The sequence below is a fragment of the Colletes gigas genome, unplaced genomic scaffold (assembly GCF_013123115.1).
Source record: "Colletes gigas isolate AHSC1104 unplaced genomic scaffold, ASM1312311v1 Colletes_gigas_Sc00022, whole genome shotgun sequence".
Taxonomy (NCBI): domain Eukaryota; kingdom Metazoa; phylum Arthropoda; class Insecta; order Hymenoptera; family Colletidae; genus Colletes; species Colletes gigas.
Window position 1 is genome coordinate 3101321 of NW_025106651.1, and position 18265 is coordinate 3119585.

At 36.8% G+C, this 18265-nt stretch overlaps 1 protein-coding gene across 3 annotated transcripts in view; it reads left to right on the forward strand.

Moving 5' to 3' along the window:
* LOC122401160 (neurotrimin-like) overlaps window positions 1–18265 on the forward strand; it is a 393711-nt gene that overhangs the window by 310984 nt on the left and 64462 nt on the right. For all 3 annotated transcript variants that reach the window (XM_043403122.1, XM_043403121.1, XM_043403123.1), the window contains exon 2: window positions 8996–9088. In XM_043403122.1, coding sequence (XP_043259057.1) covers window positions 8996–9088 — 93 coding nt within the window. The remainder of the gene's footprint in view (window positions 1–8995; window positions 9089–18265) is intronic.

An 18265-nucleotide genomic window follows, 5' to 3' on the forward strand; every position in this document is an offset into this window, starting at 1 on the left:
GGGGTATGTGTATTTACCAAAAATGATTGTAATTGAGCCCGACAACCAAAAATAATTTTTTCAGAATGATTTGAAATTTTTTAATAACTTTTTAATAAAGCCTTAATCAAGAAATTGATATTCTTGATTTTCGTTTTATTTTGGCCTCTATAATCTCCCATTAAAATTTTTCCTAGGGGTGGCCGAACACCTTGTATAGTGAGAATACGGTTTAGCATAAAGTTGGCTGATTAAAAATACAATTAACGCGTCTGTTGGTAAGAAAACGAAACTACTTTCTGAATAACCCAATATGTGGAATAAGAATTGAACAAATTTTCAAAATACACTTCTGTATATCGAATATTAATTAACTCCATTTTGGAAAGAACGAGTATTGATCACTGGTTGTCCAATGAAAATGTATTTCTTTTGCGCGTACGTCGATATGAAGGATTGTTGAACATTTACGACGAAATTCGTACGGAACAGCTGTAATAGCGATTTAACAAGGTACATCAATTTTTCAACTGCGTCATCGCTCTTCTGCACGTCATCCTCGTTTTTCCCCCAGAACAACCTTTTTCATCTTTCTACAACATTGATAGATAGATCCAGGCCCGCCTTTCGATACGAATTTGCGAGTAAAGACAAATCGATGTGGGTCCCACGTGACTCATGGTTTTATAATAAATATACGCCGCGACAGCCGTCGATAGCCACCCTTATGTTATTCTACTCTTTTTTTAAATAAATTCGCCGGGGGCGTGCTACTTTCAACACTTCGTAGAACTAATGATACGAAATATATTCCCACTGTTGTACGTGGTACGCGTAGGAAAGGTAAACAGTCAAAATAAATAAAAATGCAGGTACGATGAATAATATTTACGTTAAATTTTGTGGAATTACTGCTTCGGAAGGCAGTATTTGCATTTGGTAAAAATAGAGTTCTCTCATGATGCGAAATTCTTGACTGTTCTGCGGAGCCAAACATAGCTGGAATAAATCTTTGTTCAAACAATGACAGAATTGTGATAAATTTTTATTTTAGTGACTATAGAATAATAGCTGTTTTTTGTTTTATTTAAATTCATCCCCTTTATTCACGAATAACGAATTATGCTTGCGTCGCAGCTTTAGGAAGTTGAGTCATTTATTCTATACGGTTTCCACGCTTCAGGATTGAAACAGTTTTCCATCACTCGATATACCGTAAGCAAACAACAATATTTATTACTCTTTTAATACCTTATCCAAATAAAGTTCTTCCACTCCATTTTCTTCGCATACACACAGTTCGTGTGATAAATAACTCTATCGACGTTGAAAAAACGTAGCATTATAATTGTAATAGTATTAATATTCTTCTGTTTAAATCCGAAATATAAATACATTATGTTTCCAGCTTCTAAATTGTCGTTCTGTCCCTTTGCGTTTCTTTAATATTCTTGTTTTCTTAAAATTTCATTTCACCTATGTACGTTAACGAAGGCAGATTGGGAGAAATGCGTACGGCGGAATTTAATTCGCGATGTTTAATATATAGAAACGAACTCATTCTTGAAGCGTCCTATCTTTTTCTACTGGAATGCAGCACGCTTCTACGCGACCCACTATGAATGCAAATAGTCTTGACATCGTAATAGTGTCGTGTAAAGCAAATACGTCTACGCTAAAATGTGGTGCAAAATGAAATTACGAGCAAAATCCTATGCTCGGGAAAATGAAATAAGATAGAATTGCAACGCGTCTATCAAAATAAAATAAACGTTAATACAGGAATTGAAAATCAATAAAAAGGAGAACAATGAACGAAATTTCTACAAAATATTCCTGTATTTTATAAATATCTGGTACTAGTATGAGGAAATCTTTCGCCAATCACCGCATCGTTACTGGGGTACAATAAATGTGAGGGGGCTGGGGGTTCAAATGACAAACCCACGATCTATCCCAACAATTAATTAACTGTTTATTTCGCGGGTGTGGGGGTGTAGCCACACGTAGGTTAAGTTGTTAACGAACTGTCTTCGCAAACGCGACGACGTCTTTGCCAAATTGGGTGTCTATAACCGACTGGGTCGTCTATAACAGACTGGGTCCTTTCTTTTAACGTCCTTTGAATACATACACTTTCTTACCCTAATAGCAAAGGTAGAGGAAAAGAGACAGGACAGAAAGACGGAAAAACGAAACTGGAAAATACTCGGCGTAGGAAAAGTTTAGCGAAAGAGAGTCATAAAAGTCAAGAGGCTCGCCGGGCCCGGATCGGGGTGGTCCGAGGCCCAGGCTAAACCTTGAAGGAAAACAGACGCCTTGTCCGGCTCTGGTCGCCAAATGTTTAACAGGACGACCAGGCTCGCACGAGACCCTGGGAAAATGGAAAAATAGAAAGCTTAAAACTATCCTTACATTCCATTCCCATTCATACTCTGGCAAGGGCGTAGTGGCTATACAATGGCCGCTACAAATGTAAACAAACTCGCGTGTTTAACGCTTGGCAAGCAGAAATACTAATACACTGTTGGAGGAAATGACGAAAGTATAAGAACAGCAAGTATTCCTCAATTTAACCACGAATTGTGGATTGTGCGTTATATAAAAATGGGAAACAATACAATGACATTAAAGAGCTAGAGAGTTCAATAAGATACGAATTGTCGGGGTGCGTTTTAACAAAATACTAAAATATTTTATTGATACAATCGACTGCCGAAGCGAGGAGAAAACAGGAAGAAGAAGAAGAAGAAGAAGAAGAACGAGCCCGCTCGCTCGCGGATTATTTATACACCTCGCGCACACGCTCTCTCTTTCTTTCCTTCTCTCGCGCGCGCGCACGCATTTCTTTTCTAATTGCGCGAATATTCAAATCGTTGCTACAATTCGGCCATCCTGCTCGTTCGACGTCCTCGTCGACAGTCTTCTCCTCTCGCTTCGTTACATCAGACGCATACATGATCAACACCTTTTTCGAGTAAGGTATTACATTTCATCTACATGTTCTACGACTATCTGTTTTTCGGGTGCTCTTCTCGAACGTGTCTGCGCGCGATTCGCGTATTCTCCCGCTCGCGCTATGAATTTTAGTCGGTCTACCGCCACCACTCCCTGATAAGTTCTGGCGCTCTGTTTTTCGCCCTCAATGTCTCGCACAACATATCGGTCGTTTCCGAGTACCCTTTCGATTTCGTACGGTCCTCGATATTTGGGTGACAATTTGCGACTTTCACCTGATGCTGGCGTTTCGCTTCTTATAAGGACTAGATCGTTTACTTGGTATTCCCTCGCTTTGGCCCGTTTTTTGTTAAATTGTCTGCTAAGCGCGTTTTCGTTTTTCTTTAATAATTCGCTAACATCTTCGCTCGTCTCTGTTACTCCAAATTGCGCGTTAATCTCCCGAATCTCTTGGGTGAGCTCGCTTTCGTGCCATCCCGGGGCTTTATTGGTAAAAACAATTTCATACGGTGTTTTTCGCGTAACTTTATGCCTACTGCTATTGATGCCCCATTTATAAAGGTCGCCGTATTCCTCGATCTTTTCCATCCATTCCTCGATGGTGAGATCGTTTTTCACCGGATCGAACGTCGGCAGTACACTCGTCACATCGCGAAAATGCCTCTCCTCTTCGTCTCGTCCCTCGTTGGCCATCATTTCGAGAAAATGGTATACGTATACGCTCACTCAGCCGTATATGTCCTTTTTCCTTCAAAATTCCGCACAACACAGTATTTCGCGCTCCAACGCCTGTCTGTGCTCCAACTTAGACACCGAAAACTTGTCCACTGCACTTCGCGCTCCGAATTCCCGAACGTTCCAATAATGACTGCCCGTTAAAATTTCGCCACGTGCTCGCGAATAATTCAAACACACGTGATTTAGTCAATTCGATTTAAATCAGTTCACGACTCTCACTCGCAATTTCGGTTTACGTGGACCAATCCCACTTCTGATAATTGTCGGGGTGCGTTTTAACAAAATACTAAAATATTTTATTGATACAATCGACTGCCGAAGCGAGGAGAAAACAGGAAGAAGAAGAAGAAGAAGAAGAAGAAGAAGAAGAACGAGCCCGCTCGCTCGCGGATTATTTATACACCTCGCGCACACGCTCTCTCTTTCTTTCCTTCTCTCGCGCGCGCGCACGCATTTCTTTTCTAATTGCGCGAATATTCAAATCGTTGCTACAGAATGGAATAAAATTCAAAGAACAACCGAAACTAATTAATAGTATGAAAAATAGGATATTTGATACAATGAAGATCAAAGACGGTAGTACCAGTTACTAATTTTTCAATTTAATTCTCTAAGGCAAATTTAAACGACTGCTCTTATACAAATTGCGCCATATTTCCGTGTGTTAAACTGTAATACCTTGTTTACGATAAAAATAAACTATTTTCTCTAGATCTATACAGGATAATTTTTCCAGAACGATTTGAAATTTTTTAATTTTGTCAACAAATTTGTCCACCTTCCTGAATTTTTGTCTCGAAAGTACGTAGGATTTCGAAGGTACGTGTATTCATAAAAAATGATTGTAATTGACCTCCATGACTGAAAATAATTTTTCTGGAACGATATGAAGATTTTTTTTTCGCCGAAAAATTTAGGCACCCCTTGTCGATTTTTTTTAAAAATTCGTTTTTCATTTTTAGCCATTTTGTTTGGCGCTCTACAGAAAAGTTGTCTAATACTTTTTTGTAGGTATCCATGAGCTCTACTTCAGAAAAAAGTTTCATTGAAATATAGTCATTATTGTAAGAGTTATGGCTGTTTGAAAATTGGACCATTTTTTTTAAGTTTTTCTCATTTTACGGAGTCAAGGTACAACTTTTTCAATATTGTTAGAATTTCTGTATATTCTTCATTAAAATACGCGTTGTTTGGCGTTTGAAACATTAAAATCCACCAATCCGTTCAGAAGTTATGACATTTTAAAGATTTGCATGAAATTTCGGGGGTGCATTTCTAGCCTCACGTTAGATTTTCGGTCAGAAATTTTTTTCTCGAAAGTGGGTGGGATTTCGGGGGTGTGTGTATTCACAAAAAATGATTGTAATTAACTCCTGCAGCCAAAAATAATTGTTTGAGAACGATTTGAAATTTTTTTCGAAAGCATCTACTCTAATTTCTTTCTCGAAAGTTCGTATTATTTTGGGGTGTGTCAATTCATCAAAAATGATTGTAATTTACCCCTGCAACCAAAACTAATTTTTCCGTGAATGATTTGAAATTTTTTAATTTAATTTTTTAATAATTTTTTTAACGAGACCTCAATCAACAAATTGATATTCTTGATTTTCGTCTTATTTTGGCCTCTAGAATTTCTCATATAAATTTTTCCCAGGGGTTGCCGAAGACCCAGAATTTTCCGTCTTTTATTACACCTTAATTATTTCCTAGTTTTCCTTTCATTATATCATAAAAATTATTTAAATTGTTCTTAAAAATTATAGTGTTCTTATAGAAGTTTCGTCAACACTCGAGAAACGAAAGAATCAAATAAACTAGCAGGTCAGACTTAAATTGTGCTTCAAATATTTTACAAAAATGGTAACAAATAAATTGCAACAGTTGATTAAGTCGGTTGCCTGTTATTCGAACGAAATTTTGCCCGCGACTGATGTAAAGTACGGCGACACTTCTTGGAAAATAAACGCGAGTGCAGTATCATTGTTCTCTGAACACCAAGCAATAAGTAGTAAAGTAAATTTTACGGCGTTGAATAGATTGGACGGACCGTGGAAGCCAGGTAATTCCACGCGCGACGCATACGTCCGTAGCCGATGAAAAGCCAGAAGCTGTTTCCCAATTGCGTATAACATCAGTCACAGCCGAGATTGCTCCATTAATCGTTGGCTGGTCGGCCCGTGATATTATCGTTTCATGATGAGACCACGTCCTAAATAAACGCAGCACCCTGCGGAATGGCGGGTTTCGTCGGGAAGAGGGTACGCGCGCCGCGAGAGAGCACTCGGGCAACGCGAAACTGGCGAACAGGTGAAAAGAAGAGGAAATATAGTTCGCGCTAGAATTCCAACAATGAAAGCTTTCTTAAGAGTATGGCGTAGGCGGCGGGTGAATGCGGGCACGGCTCGCGGCGACCAATAGAATTCAGTTACCCAAGTTCAAGCGTAGCTGAAAATTTGAAAGCGAAGAGCACAAAGGCGCCTTCAAAAATACGGCCACCGCGCGCTACACAGGTAAACGCGAACGTCATTGTTTCCGTACCCCTTCCTGCAAGCGGTGTTTCGAGTTTCTTGAATTTCAACGAAACTTTCGAACGGCGACGTGTCTCTGACGTAATTTGCCAACCGATAGACGGCGGCGATCGATTCCCCGTGGCCATTAACCATTTAAACCGCTGGTATCCTAACTTTTTGGAAACCGTCGCTCCCGACCGAAAAAGAGAACGCTTCGAGGTAACTGGGTCCCTGGAAAAGTCGCGGAAATAATTCGGAAAAAGAGACTCGGGAGAAAATTAAATCTGTTTTGAGTCGAGAAAGATAAAAAGCGTGGATGTTCCGAGTCTTCCAACATACTCACATGAAATCCAAACATGTCTAAAATTAAATACAGATGGGTTTTATAATGTATTCAGCACAATTTTGCTCGAAATAATGGTCTCCAAACACTAACATACTTATTCAATGCCAACCTAATTTAGTTGTACAGCATAGATCAACCATTTCTAATTTACTTCTCCCAATTACAATCTACTTAACTCGCACCTTATTCGTCTAATGTACCTAACACACGTCTAACACAAATCCTATTTTACACGACCCAGTGGAATTAATCTAATCTTCCCAACATAGTGCCCAACCTATATACAACGCAGGTCTGATTCGAACCTTAGTATCGTCCTGTTATAACGAGTTTTGTACGCGATTAATTGTCGTCTACAAGAACGGGAAACGCAATAGTAATTTAAAGAGTCGCTTTTCTATGTAGAGGTAATATAAGGATCGTTTTCGACGTTTACTCAGGTTTTGTAATTACGAATTAACGGGACGGAAATAAATGATAATGTAAGATAGCAAAGTTTCCTAATTGCCGACACGTAAATGGAAGCGATTAAGAAGAAAGTTTTTCCATTGGGGACTCATAATCTTGTCCTTATTGATTTAAATATAACTTCGTGAAATAGTAACTTACCCTTTAAACTTGAGTTTCGTGGACGATACGAGTTTTATGAGTCATCAAGCTTCAGGATTAAAAACGTTTAAAGGTTTATATCACTTGCAAAGCGACAGGCTGTTAATATTTCGATAATTGAAAAGTAAGTGGAAGCGATTGTCTAGCAACCAAATGTATAGTTTCTATAATTACGGAGTTTCGGGAGAATTTTAAAACGAAGCGAAGAACTCGTTATTCGATTATCAAAGGAGAAGTACCACTCGTACGTGAGTGAAGGAAAGATTGCTTTTAATCGAGAGCGAAAAAATTCCGTGATTCTCTAAAGAGATTAATAATAACGATTGCGCCATATTCAGTTAATTACGCAGAACGCGAGCGTGTAAGTTCTGACAGTTGTTATGCTTCAAGTCGAGTGGGACTCTTCAGTTTCTAAAAGCGGCAATTTAATGAGCCCCGGGTCCCGCTTATTTTTGACTTCGCGTTTCGCTGAAAACGTGGAATTTAATTTTCGTTACACTTGACGGCTTTGTACTCGAGGATTCCTCCTCGCTTATGCAAATTGCAAAATTAGAACGTGGTTACCGTGATTTTTCTGGAATTAAAAGAACTATTCCCATGCTAAGTACCATTACTCGATATTGCTTGAGAACGAAATTCACCATCGGATGTTTTCTAATTTAAGTTCAGGGGTTGCTGGAAATTGTATAAAATATAAAAATAGCAACTGAGGAAGTTGGGCTTCTGATAATAATAATAATGATTGACAATATTTGATACCGTTTCAATATATATTTGAAATAAACGCAGTCTTTTCAAGCAAATTTTTATCACGTAACTTTTATTATTAATATTTAAATATTTTTCTTTTATTTGGCGAGTTTGGAAATGAGAACTAAATATACATAGAAGGTATCCAGCAGGGTGAAAGGGCGAGTTTCAGCGAATAAGGCTGTTTTACAATCTAATCTAAATTCTGAGCGATGAGGAATATATCGTGATTCAGAAAGTTCCGGTGCACTTTGCACGTGTATCGCCGCGGCTGTAAAAAGAATAAAATCACAGGAAGTTAGTTGTTACTGCGCCATAGAACATTTTCATCTACTACTTGTAATTTCTTTTACTTTAGCTTGGAAAAGACCTATTGCCCGTCCCGGTTACGAAAATTACTTTCCGCAGTTGTCAGCGCGGAACACTGCTGAACTCCGAACAGTAGGTTGCCATGATTTCCAACTTTAAATTACCATTTTAGCGCTTTGCACGACCGACGAAACACTGTACCTTATTATTTGCAATAAACGTATCTCTTTTGATGTACGTTATAATACAACCGTGCAAAGTTCTAGCCAAAGTTGAAACCAATTATGAGCAATTAACGTTCCAACAAAGAAGTCGGAAGATTGAATTTTTAAAACATTCTAGCATTAATTTCGTACAACGGATAAATGCTTTTTTAATTACCGAGTTCGTGGCTGACAATTGAGAAGAAAATTAATATTTTTATATTAACTTCGATCCCTTGATTATTCGAGGATCCCTTAATTGGTTCTTTCAGTCAACTACCGGAATCAACCGATTAATATCCAACATTGATCGCTTCCCTTCATCGAGGAGGGTTTGTTGGACCAAAATGTTTGTGACGAGGTACCCGGAAATTTTCGTTCTTTATAAAAAATATCGGCTGGCTTCATTAGGAGCTCCTTATCGAAACAAAGATTCATTTAAATGCAACCGAAAATCGTCCGTTTTAATAAGAAGAGGGGCAAGGACGTAGAACCGTCGAAAGCATCCTTTTATCCACGAGAGCGCTTAATTTACCGTTACGATTCATCGTGGCCCAGTCATTAATGCTCCCCCTCCTTTTTGCCTTTTACAGGACGGCAATCGAGGAATCTGGAAGTATTAGGGCAGATATCGGGTCACCACCATGGGACGCAGTATGCATCGATGTCAGAGAGCTACAGAAACAGTGAGTATTTCTTATTTCCTACACGAAATTTCTATAAGAACACTGTGGTTTTTAATAAAAATTTAAATAATTTTAATGATAGGAATGCTAGGAAATGATTAAGATGTAATGGAAGCTGGAGAAGTAATATATAGATCTGGAGAAAATAGTTTGTTTTATCGTGAACAAGATATTACAGTTTAACAAACGGAAATATGGCGAAATTTGTAGAAGAACAGTCTTTAAAATTTGTCTCAAAGAATTAAATTGAAAAATTAGTAATTGATACTACCGCCCTTGTTTTTAATTATATCAAATATTCTGTTTTTCATACTATTAATTAGTCTCTGTAATGGTGTTTTTTTAATTTTATTAAATTCGTATCTTATTGCACTCTCTAGCTCCTTAATGTTATTGTTTCCCATTTTTATACAATGTTCGTTCGAATAATATGCAACCGACCTAATCAACAATTGCAATTTATTTGTCGCCATTTTTGTAAAGTATTGAAGAATAATTTAACTCTGACCTGCTAGTTTACACGATTCTTTCGTTTCTTCTATGTGAACGAAATTTCTATAAGAACACTACGATTTTTGGAATGCTAGAAAATAATTAAGGTGTAATAGAAGCTGGAAACGTAATACATATATAGATTTGGAGAAAATAGTTTATTTTTATCGTAAACAAGATATTACAGTTCAACACACGAAAATATGGCGAAATTTGTATAAGAACAGTCTTTTGAAGTCTCAGAGAATTATATTGAAAAATTAGTAACTGATACTACCGCAGTTGTATTATTATTTATTATTTCTTTAAAAATTCGAGAATGATCACGCCTGGTTAATTTTCTATTGCCTCCACTATAGTGGTTTTTGCCATATTCAATACCAAACTTTAAGTGATTATGTACACAAGCACTAGATCTATTGATTTTCTTTTGCAATTTCTCGAATAGAGAATCGTGCATCGTGATATGCATCTATTTTTGTTTTCTCCTGCGAAGACAAAACTTTTCCTAGCACCACTTTAATACACCATAGAATTATTTAATGTTCTCATATGAATATTGTATTTCAGTATCAATACTTACTCTTAAAAGATGAGATTGTAGTTTCTTCTATGTATGATGAAGTAAAATTGAGGAATACTTGCTGTTCTTCTACAAATTTCGTCATTGCCTCTATCAGTATATTATTATTTCTTTTTACCAAGCGTTGTACACACGTTTATATTTATTGTAACGATGCGGTGGCTCGTGAAGGATTTCTTCATATCAGTAGTAGACATTTATAAAATAGAGGAATATTTTGTAGAAAATCATAGTGTTCTTGTAGAAATTTCGTTCACATATTATATGTATTACTCGTTCGTTACGTAATAACTACAATGACAGCAATAATAATAATAATAATACGTGCATATGGTACCATGCATACATTAAGAAAATTTGGAGTGAAAACAAAAATTCATAGAATTAAAAATAAGTGTATTTTAGATTACATTCTGTCACTTTTCGCAATTTTTATAGTCAACGTTCTAAAAGCAAGTCATCGATAACTGTACTTCAGAGTGTTTTTGGCCCGTTCTTGAAGTATTCCTCAAATATGAAGTTACATTTGATACCGATGACCAGATATTCCCATTCGTAACGAGAAAAGTGAGTGGTCGTTCAGCGCTGACCGTAATCCAGCTTGAAATCAGTAGTGAGAGCCGCGAAATCTCGGGGGATTAGCGTGATAGAAGGCTCGATCTCTCTCTCTCTCGATGTTGAAAATCACACACTCGCGGTGCGGTGAACATCTAGCGGAACGCTAGCATTATTGCTGTTACTGTTGTTGTTTCCGTTAAAAGCTGAAATAAACTAGGAAACGGCCGTGTTTTCGCATTGCGTTAACGACTGTGCTGCTATACAACCCGGGGCAATGAAATGGACCGTTTCGCGTGGCATCCAGTACACGGGGTTCCATTGTAAAGTAACTTCTCTCACGCTAGTTCTCGTCTACCGAAACTTCGTACTCCTTCGATATGGAATCACCGCAAATAAGAGACGCTACCGTCGCGCCCTAGGGTAACTATATTTAATTAATCCCGGAGGGGTATAACCGTCGCGAGAACAACGTTCGATACTGAATTTTTACTGCAGCGATATCGAATAGCCATTAATTGATATTGCTAGGTACAGTTTGCTGGCTTTGGAAGATTTCAATGCATTATTTACGCTTTAAGCAGTTATTGAATCTCGCCGAAATAACTTCGGAGTTTTCGAATTAACGATCTGTTAACTAAACCCTTACTCTTTAAACATTTGAATTCACGGGTTTCCTGTAAAATCTTCCTCTGTACGTAGGTCTATTATCGACGTGCAGTTTAGTTACTTATACCTAATTAAACATTAACGATCAATTTTTGGATACTAATATTCATTTCGTACATTCAAAATAGCAGAATATCTCGTATGCTTTTAATATTATAATACGCGATGACGAATTCAAAAAATCATCGAGCCTGGAATAATGCAAATATTTAACAATTCATTATACGCCTGACTGTTGAATATAAAATCAGACAATCGGAAGGACAGTTAATGTCATTAATTTATTCATTGTTATTCGTTGCCTGCGTGTGTTTTGCATATAGCTGTTGCTTATAATCGAAGATTTCTGCGCATCGAAATTGCGAATAAAATTATTCCACGCATTATACGTAAATAAAATTTTATCCAAATTTTAATGTTATCCATTCTGTACGAATTCAACTTTATACAAGTCCTTGTGGTCGTAGCACCTGTACTCAGATCCTAGCGTCTCATAGTACCCGACCTACTTAGGCAAACAATTAACCTGTTTTCCGAAAGCAAGCTCCGGCAACGAGTAGCCTCGCAGTTTTTTTCATTCTGTGTATCTGACGAAGTGATTCTTTCACGTTAATCAATAATACTTTAAAGTTACGTTTTGTGGGAGGGTATGGAGGGAAACAGGACGTTGTCAGGAGCCCGAAATAAACCCTCCCAGTCTTAATAACGATGATATATATTTTAAATAAATGATATATATTAGTCGGGCGCGCGCGAGTGTACGTGACAATCCTCGTCAAAGTCGTTGCTGTAACTAACTGATGACCTGGCCTGCTTGGCCTTGCCATCTCTTTGCCGCTTTCCCTTTTCCCGTAAGGAACAAAGCGGCCTACGTCATGGGAAAACCCCTGTACCCTGTCCTCTCCAAGCTAAAGAGGCCCGTTAGCCTCCTACAGTTTGACCTATATTAAACGACTTCACATCAAAGGGTTAGCAGCATTTTTTAATTTCTAAGTCACTCGATCACGAGCCACCCGCAACAATAGCCCATTCTAACAAAGTTCTCATTATGGCAGATTACCCGCCCAACGTCAGCAACTGAAATTTATGTTTTCGGTAAATCATATTGAGTGCAGGAATAAATACCAGCTTTAACGAGTCTCTATAATTACGAGGGTGGTCCCAGAAGTATCCGACCTAACCAAAAAAATACAAGAAATTTGGGAACAAACATTTTTATTTTTCAGCGTAATCAACTTTTAGCTGGGTACACTTTTCCCAGCGTTGTTCAATAGCTTCGATATCCTGTTTATAGTGAGAACTATTGAGCTCCTTAAAATAGCCATTAACCGCAGACTCCGTCTCCTCATTATTGGAAAATCTTTAACCACCGAGACATTTTTTCAAGTTTGGAAAGAGAAAATAATCCGAGGGAGCTAAATCTGGCGAATAGGGTGCGTGAGGGAGCAACTCGAATTTTAACTCCTGGATTTTGGCCATCGCGATAACGGATGTGTGAACTGGTGCATTGGCTTGGTGAAACAACACTTTCTTTTTCGTCAAATGCGGCCGTTTTTCCTTGATTTTATCACTCAAACGCTGCAATAAATTCGCATAATACTCGTCGTTGATTGTTTTTCCTTTTTCAAGATAATCAATGAAAATTATTCCACACAGATCTAAAAAAATTGACGCCATGACCTTGCCAGCAGTTGGAACTGTCTTCACTTTCTTTGGAGCTGGTTCTTCCCTTACAGTCCATTGTTTCGGCTGTTCCATCGACTTAGGTGTGAAGTGATGGACCCAGGTTTCATCCATGGTTATGAATCGACGCAAAAACTCGGCTTTATTCCTGTGAAACATTCTCGCGACATTGTTTTTGTTCCATTGTGAGCAAGCGCGGTACCCATCGTGCGCACAGCTTTCTCATATCCAAATTTGTAGTCAATATGCGTTGTACAGCACTTTTTGAAATGCCTACCATGTCTGCAAGCTCGCACACTTTCAGTCGACGATCGTCCAATACCGTTTTGTGGATTTTCTTCGCCATTTTCGGTGTGGTCACTTCATTTGGTCGACCACTGCAGTGTTTGTCTTGGCAGCTCGTACGGCCTCGTTTAAATTTTGCTACCCAATATTTTATTGTTGTAAATGAAAAAGCGGACTCCCCTAAAATAGAATCTAGCTCAATTTTGATATTGGTTTAGCTGAGACCTTTCAAATGAAAATATTGTATCACATAACGGTGACCAATTGTTTTCCATGTCTACAAATTCACTGAGAGCGTTCAATATTAATGGCTGTCAAACAAGCACTAAACAATGTAGCGTCTTCAAACTTGAAACTTGAGCTTCGTAAGATTGGTACTTCCGACCATAGTCATTTTTTTAATACAATAATCGCCATCTGTACCTCAAGTCAGGTACTTCTGGGACCACCCCCGTACGTTGAACAAATTTTTTTTTAAATGGAAACCTCGCTAATATCTCCCATCGTTTCACGGAGTATATTTAAAATACACCCGTTACACGGTTCCCCGGCAGAAACTGTTATCGAATCACCGAGTTACATCATCGTATCGAAATTTCGAGCGTATTCAGAATGTATCCGATATACTACGAAGTTCACTTCAGTATTCCATTGTGAACATTTTCATGGCATCGGGCGATCAATAATTGTAGAAAAATCGCTCTAAATGTGCTGGGACTGCAGTCGAAGCCGCCATTCTTCCGAGCGAAAAATATATCATCTGTGTCACAGAAATCTGATGAAATTCTATCCCTGTCGTTCGCTTTCTTCAGGCTCCGGCGTTTTCATCCCCCTCGCCAGACTCTAACAATTAGCTGGATGTCCTTTTGTTCCTTCGGATCCGACACAATAAAGATCTCGCGTTGCCATGACACGGACAATCTCAATGCGTCATGATTATTTCGAGTCTCCCATTATTTCTGTACTATCAATTATACAATAGGTTCACGTTGCTCTGAATTTTTCTTGCTAATGTATCGCGCAAGGAAGGAACAACGACTGTTCGCGTTGATTGTTAATTATTTAACGCGGAAAGTTCAATTTTTCAAACGTACTTTATTAGTTTCACGTTGGTTCTCCGTTTAGATTTTATTATTGTGTTTACTCGTTTAACGCCTTTGTTCGCGAAAACACAGAACACTTTATCGAATACGTGACATACAGAAGCGAAACGAAAAAGAAAGAAGAGCGTAGACATTGATTAAGCGACGGAAAAAGGGCGAGGTTCAACGAATCGTTGTTTCACAAGTTACCTCTAATTTACCATACGCTGCGTACCTGCTTTTTAAACGAAGATAGATTCAAATTTACTTCTATACAAATTTCGATATAAAAATTCTTTAAAATGTTGGGAATTAAGGAGTCTAGGCAGTCAGATAGACCCTTTTCATAAGGGTTTATTAAAGAAAAAAACGGTTAGGTATAAATAATTTTCCTTTTACACGGTGTTTTGGTAGCTTAAAATGTATATAAATACAAATTTTTTATTGTAAAATATTGTCACACAATCATGTAGTGAGCACTTAACAAATACAAGTTATTTCTATTTTGTAGTGATTTCTCTTTTCCAAATGAAAATACTCGGAATAACCTCTGCTTTGCACTGAATCTATTTAAATATTAACAGAAATCAAAATTATGAAAATAACGCATTAAATATGGAAAACGGAGATTTTAAGATAAAAACCATGTCTTACAAATTTGTTTTCTGAAAATTAGAAGTTTTTGAAGGTCCATATTGAGGTTCGGTGCTTAAAAGAACATTTTTTACGTATGTAAACAAAATTTCATGTCAATCTGAACCTCTGTTTTTTTGCAAATCACTGCAAAATGAAACGAAAACAAATTTTCCAAAAAAACGTGTTTAAAGTTTAGAGATACTTTTGATTGCGGTAACTATTACATATCTCTTTTAAAAACTTCCAGCAGAATAATACGATGTTCCCAGGCTTCTTCAATATCTGTACGCTGCTGTTTAGCAATTCTATTCATTCGATTCACTTTGGATCTATTCTTCATATCCATATGGGATTCGTTTAAGCTGACAATTTTGCAAAGATTGTAATAATGATTTTGCGTCATTATTGAAGATACTTGTCGACAAATAGGTTGCGTTTTCAACAATTTCTGTCCCGCTGAATAATGTTCTTGGAGCAATTTTCCAGGCTAAATTATTAAAGTATTCGTTTGCATTCTGTGTATCACCACGAATACATCGCTCAAGTCTTCATAAATGAGTAAAATTACTTTAAAAACATCATCGGGAAGTGCTGGTTTATGTTTATAGCTGTCCAAATTATTTTGGACCTTTGTTTTGTTCGCGCTCGACATTTTCATCTCCCAAATCCTTATTTTTCACCACAACGCACAGTGTGTTCAGCAATGGACAAAAGTCAAAAAACTAAAGTCTATGTTTTATAAATTCTTATATCCCAAAATGTTAATAAAAGAACGTAGATTTAAACACTATCCACAACTTTTACTGAATTTACCAATTTGTTGTTGAAAGTGATGCCAGAAATTTATTGCAATTTTCTGTGCATTTTCTTAAACATGTGCCATTTACCGAAAATTTGTGTTTTTAATTTGATTTTTGCAAGTTATTTCCAAACTGCTAAACAATCTTTTTACAATATTAACAATTGATCCCAATTTTGTATGTTAAATGTTTATCAATTTTAAATTGAGTTTAAAAAAAATTACCTCGATGATTTTTTGTATATTAAGTTAGGGCACATTAAACTTTAATTTAACGCCAATTTTAGCTGCCCGAATTTGCCCGAAACTGAGAAAATACAAGTACTGATATCTGCTCCGAATCAGAATCGAAATTAATCTAATAAAAAATGTTCTTTTATTTATTTACAAGATAAGAAATTGTTTCTGTATCTATTTTATATTTTAATTTAAAAAAGCAAAGGAAAAACATTACACAGATGCAAAATTATGATTTTCTTCCGGAACACCCATGTACTCGAAATGATCGCTACAATATTTCAGGCACTTCTTCTAAACCAATCAAAAAACTTTTCCAACGAAAGTTATACAGCAATCACTTGACAAGAAATTGCAATAGTATAAATTAACAAAACAATTTTTATTCAACAAAAAATCATAGTCACTTCAATTTTTTTAACAAAAATGTATAATTTTTGTGCATCAAAAAGTGTAAGAGGTTTTAGGCCGAAAATTGACTAGTTTAGAATTCCCATTTACGCGACACACTGCAACGTTATGAAATTCTGGCATTTAATTTCTAAATAGTATTACTTTCGAAAAAAAATTTTAAACAAATTGATTTTCTGACTGTCTGGTCAGCGAAATGTTTCTGAAACGTTTCTGTTACTTCGTTGAAAACATCGTTTATTAAACGGTTGTATATTGAATCGTTCGATGGAAAAATGCCACTTAACGACACCCAATAACTGGCTATGAAGTTATTCGACAGATGTCGTATACAGGGTGTTCAGCCACCACTGGGAAAAATTTTAATGGGAGATTCTAGAGGCCAAAATAAGACGAAAATCAAGAATATCAATTTCTTGACTGAGGTTTCATTAAAAAGTTATTAAAAAATTTCAAATCATTCTAAAAAAATTATTTTTGATTGCGGGGCTCAATTACAATCATGTTTGGTCAGTAGATCTCGAAATCCTATCCACTTTCGAGAAAAAAATTCGAGTAGGCACTGAAATTTTTAGGCAAAATTAAAAAATTTCAAATCATACTGAAAAAATTATATTTAGTCATAGGGGTCAATTACAAGCATTTTTGGTGAATAGACATACCCCGAAATCCTATGCTCTTTCGCGAATAAAATTCTTTACCGAAAATCTAATGTGAGGCCAGAAATGCTCATGCGAATCTTTAAAATGTTATAACTCCTGAACGCAATGGAGAATTTTAATTTTTCAAAATGCAAACAACGCGTATTTTAGTAGAGAATATGTAGAAATTCTAACAATAGTGAACAAGTTGTTCGTTGACACCGTAAAGTGAGAAAAACCCCCAAAAACTGGTCCAATTTTCAAACGGCCATAACTCCTACAATAGTGAATATATGTATTTCAATGAAACTTTTTCCTGCAGTAGAGACCATGAATACCTACAAAAAAGTATTAGACAACTTTTCTGTAGAGCGCCAAACAAAATTGCTAAAAATGAAAAACGAATTATTAAGAAAAATCGACAAGGAGTGCTTAATTTTTTCAGCGTAAAATAAAATTTCAAATTGTTCTGAAAAAATTATTTTCGGTTGCGGGGGTCAATTGCAATAATATTTGGTGAATATACCTACCCCTGAAATCCTAGCCACTTACTAGAAAAAAATTCAGTACGGGCGGAAGTTTAAACGTCAACAACTTTTTAACGAAGTCTCCATCAATAAATTAGTATTCTTGATTTTCGTTTTATTTTGGCCTCTAGAATCTCCCATTCAAATTTTTCCCAGTGGTGGCCGAATACCATGTATACTTTCAACAAATAAAATAAAACAAAATTGATTTTTTTGAGGTCTCACATGAGACTGGCCCCTTAAATTGAGAGAGCTGAAGTTTGAAAATGCAGCCTTTGAAATTCTTGTTTAAAATTGGCAGTGAACGTGTGTAAATGCAGAAGCGTATTGAATTGATCGAATCGATTGATCTGGAAATCGATGCACTCAAGAAAGTATCGCATCTCATAAAGCGAGAACACTAGCAGCTGTTCGCAAATTGCCGTTCTACAGGCGGAACTTTAAGCGTTAATAACTTTTTAACGAAGTCTCCATTAACAAATTAGTATTCTTGATTTTCGGCTTATTTTGACCTCTAGAATCTTCCATTAAAATTTTTCGAAGAGGTGGCCGAACGCCTTGTATATTCGGTTGTTGT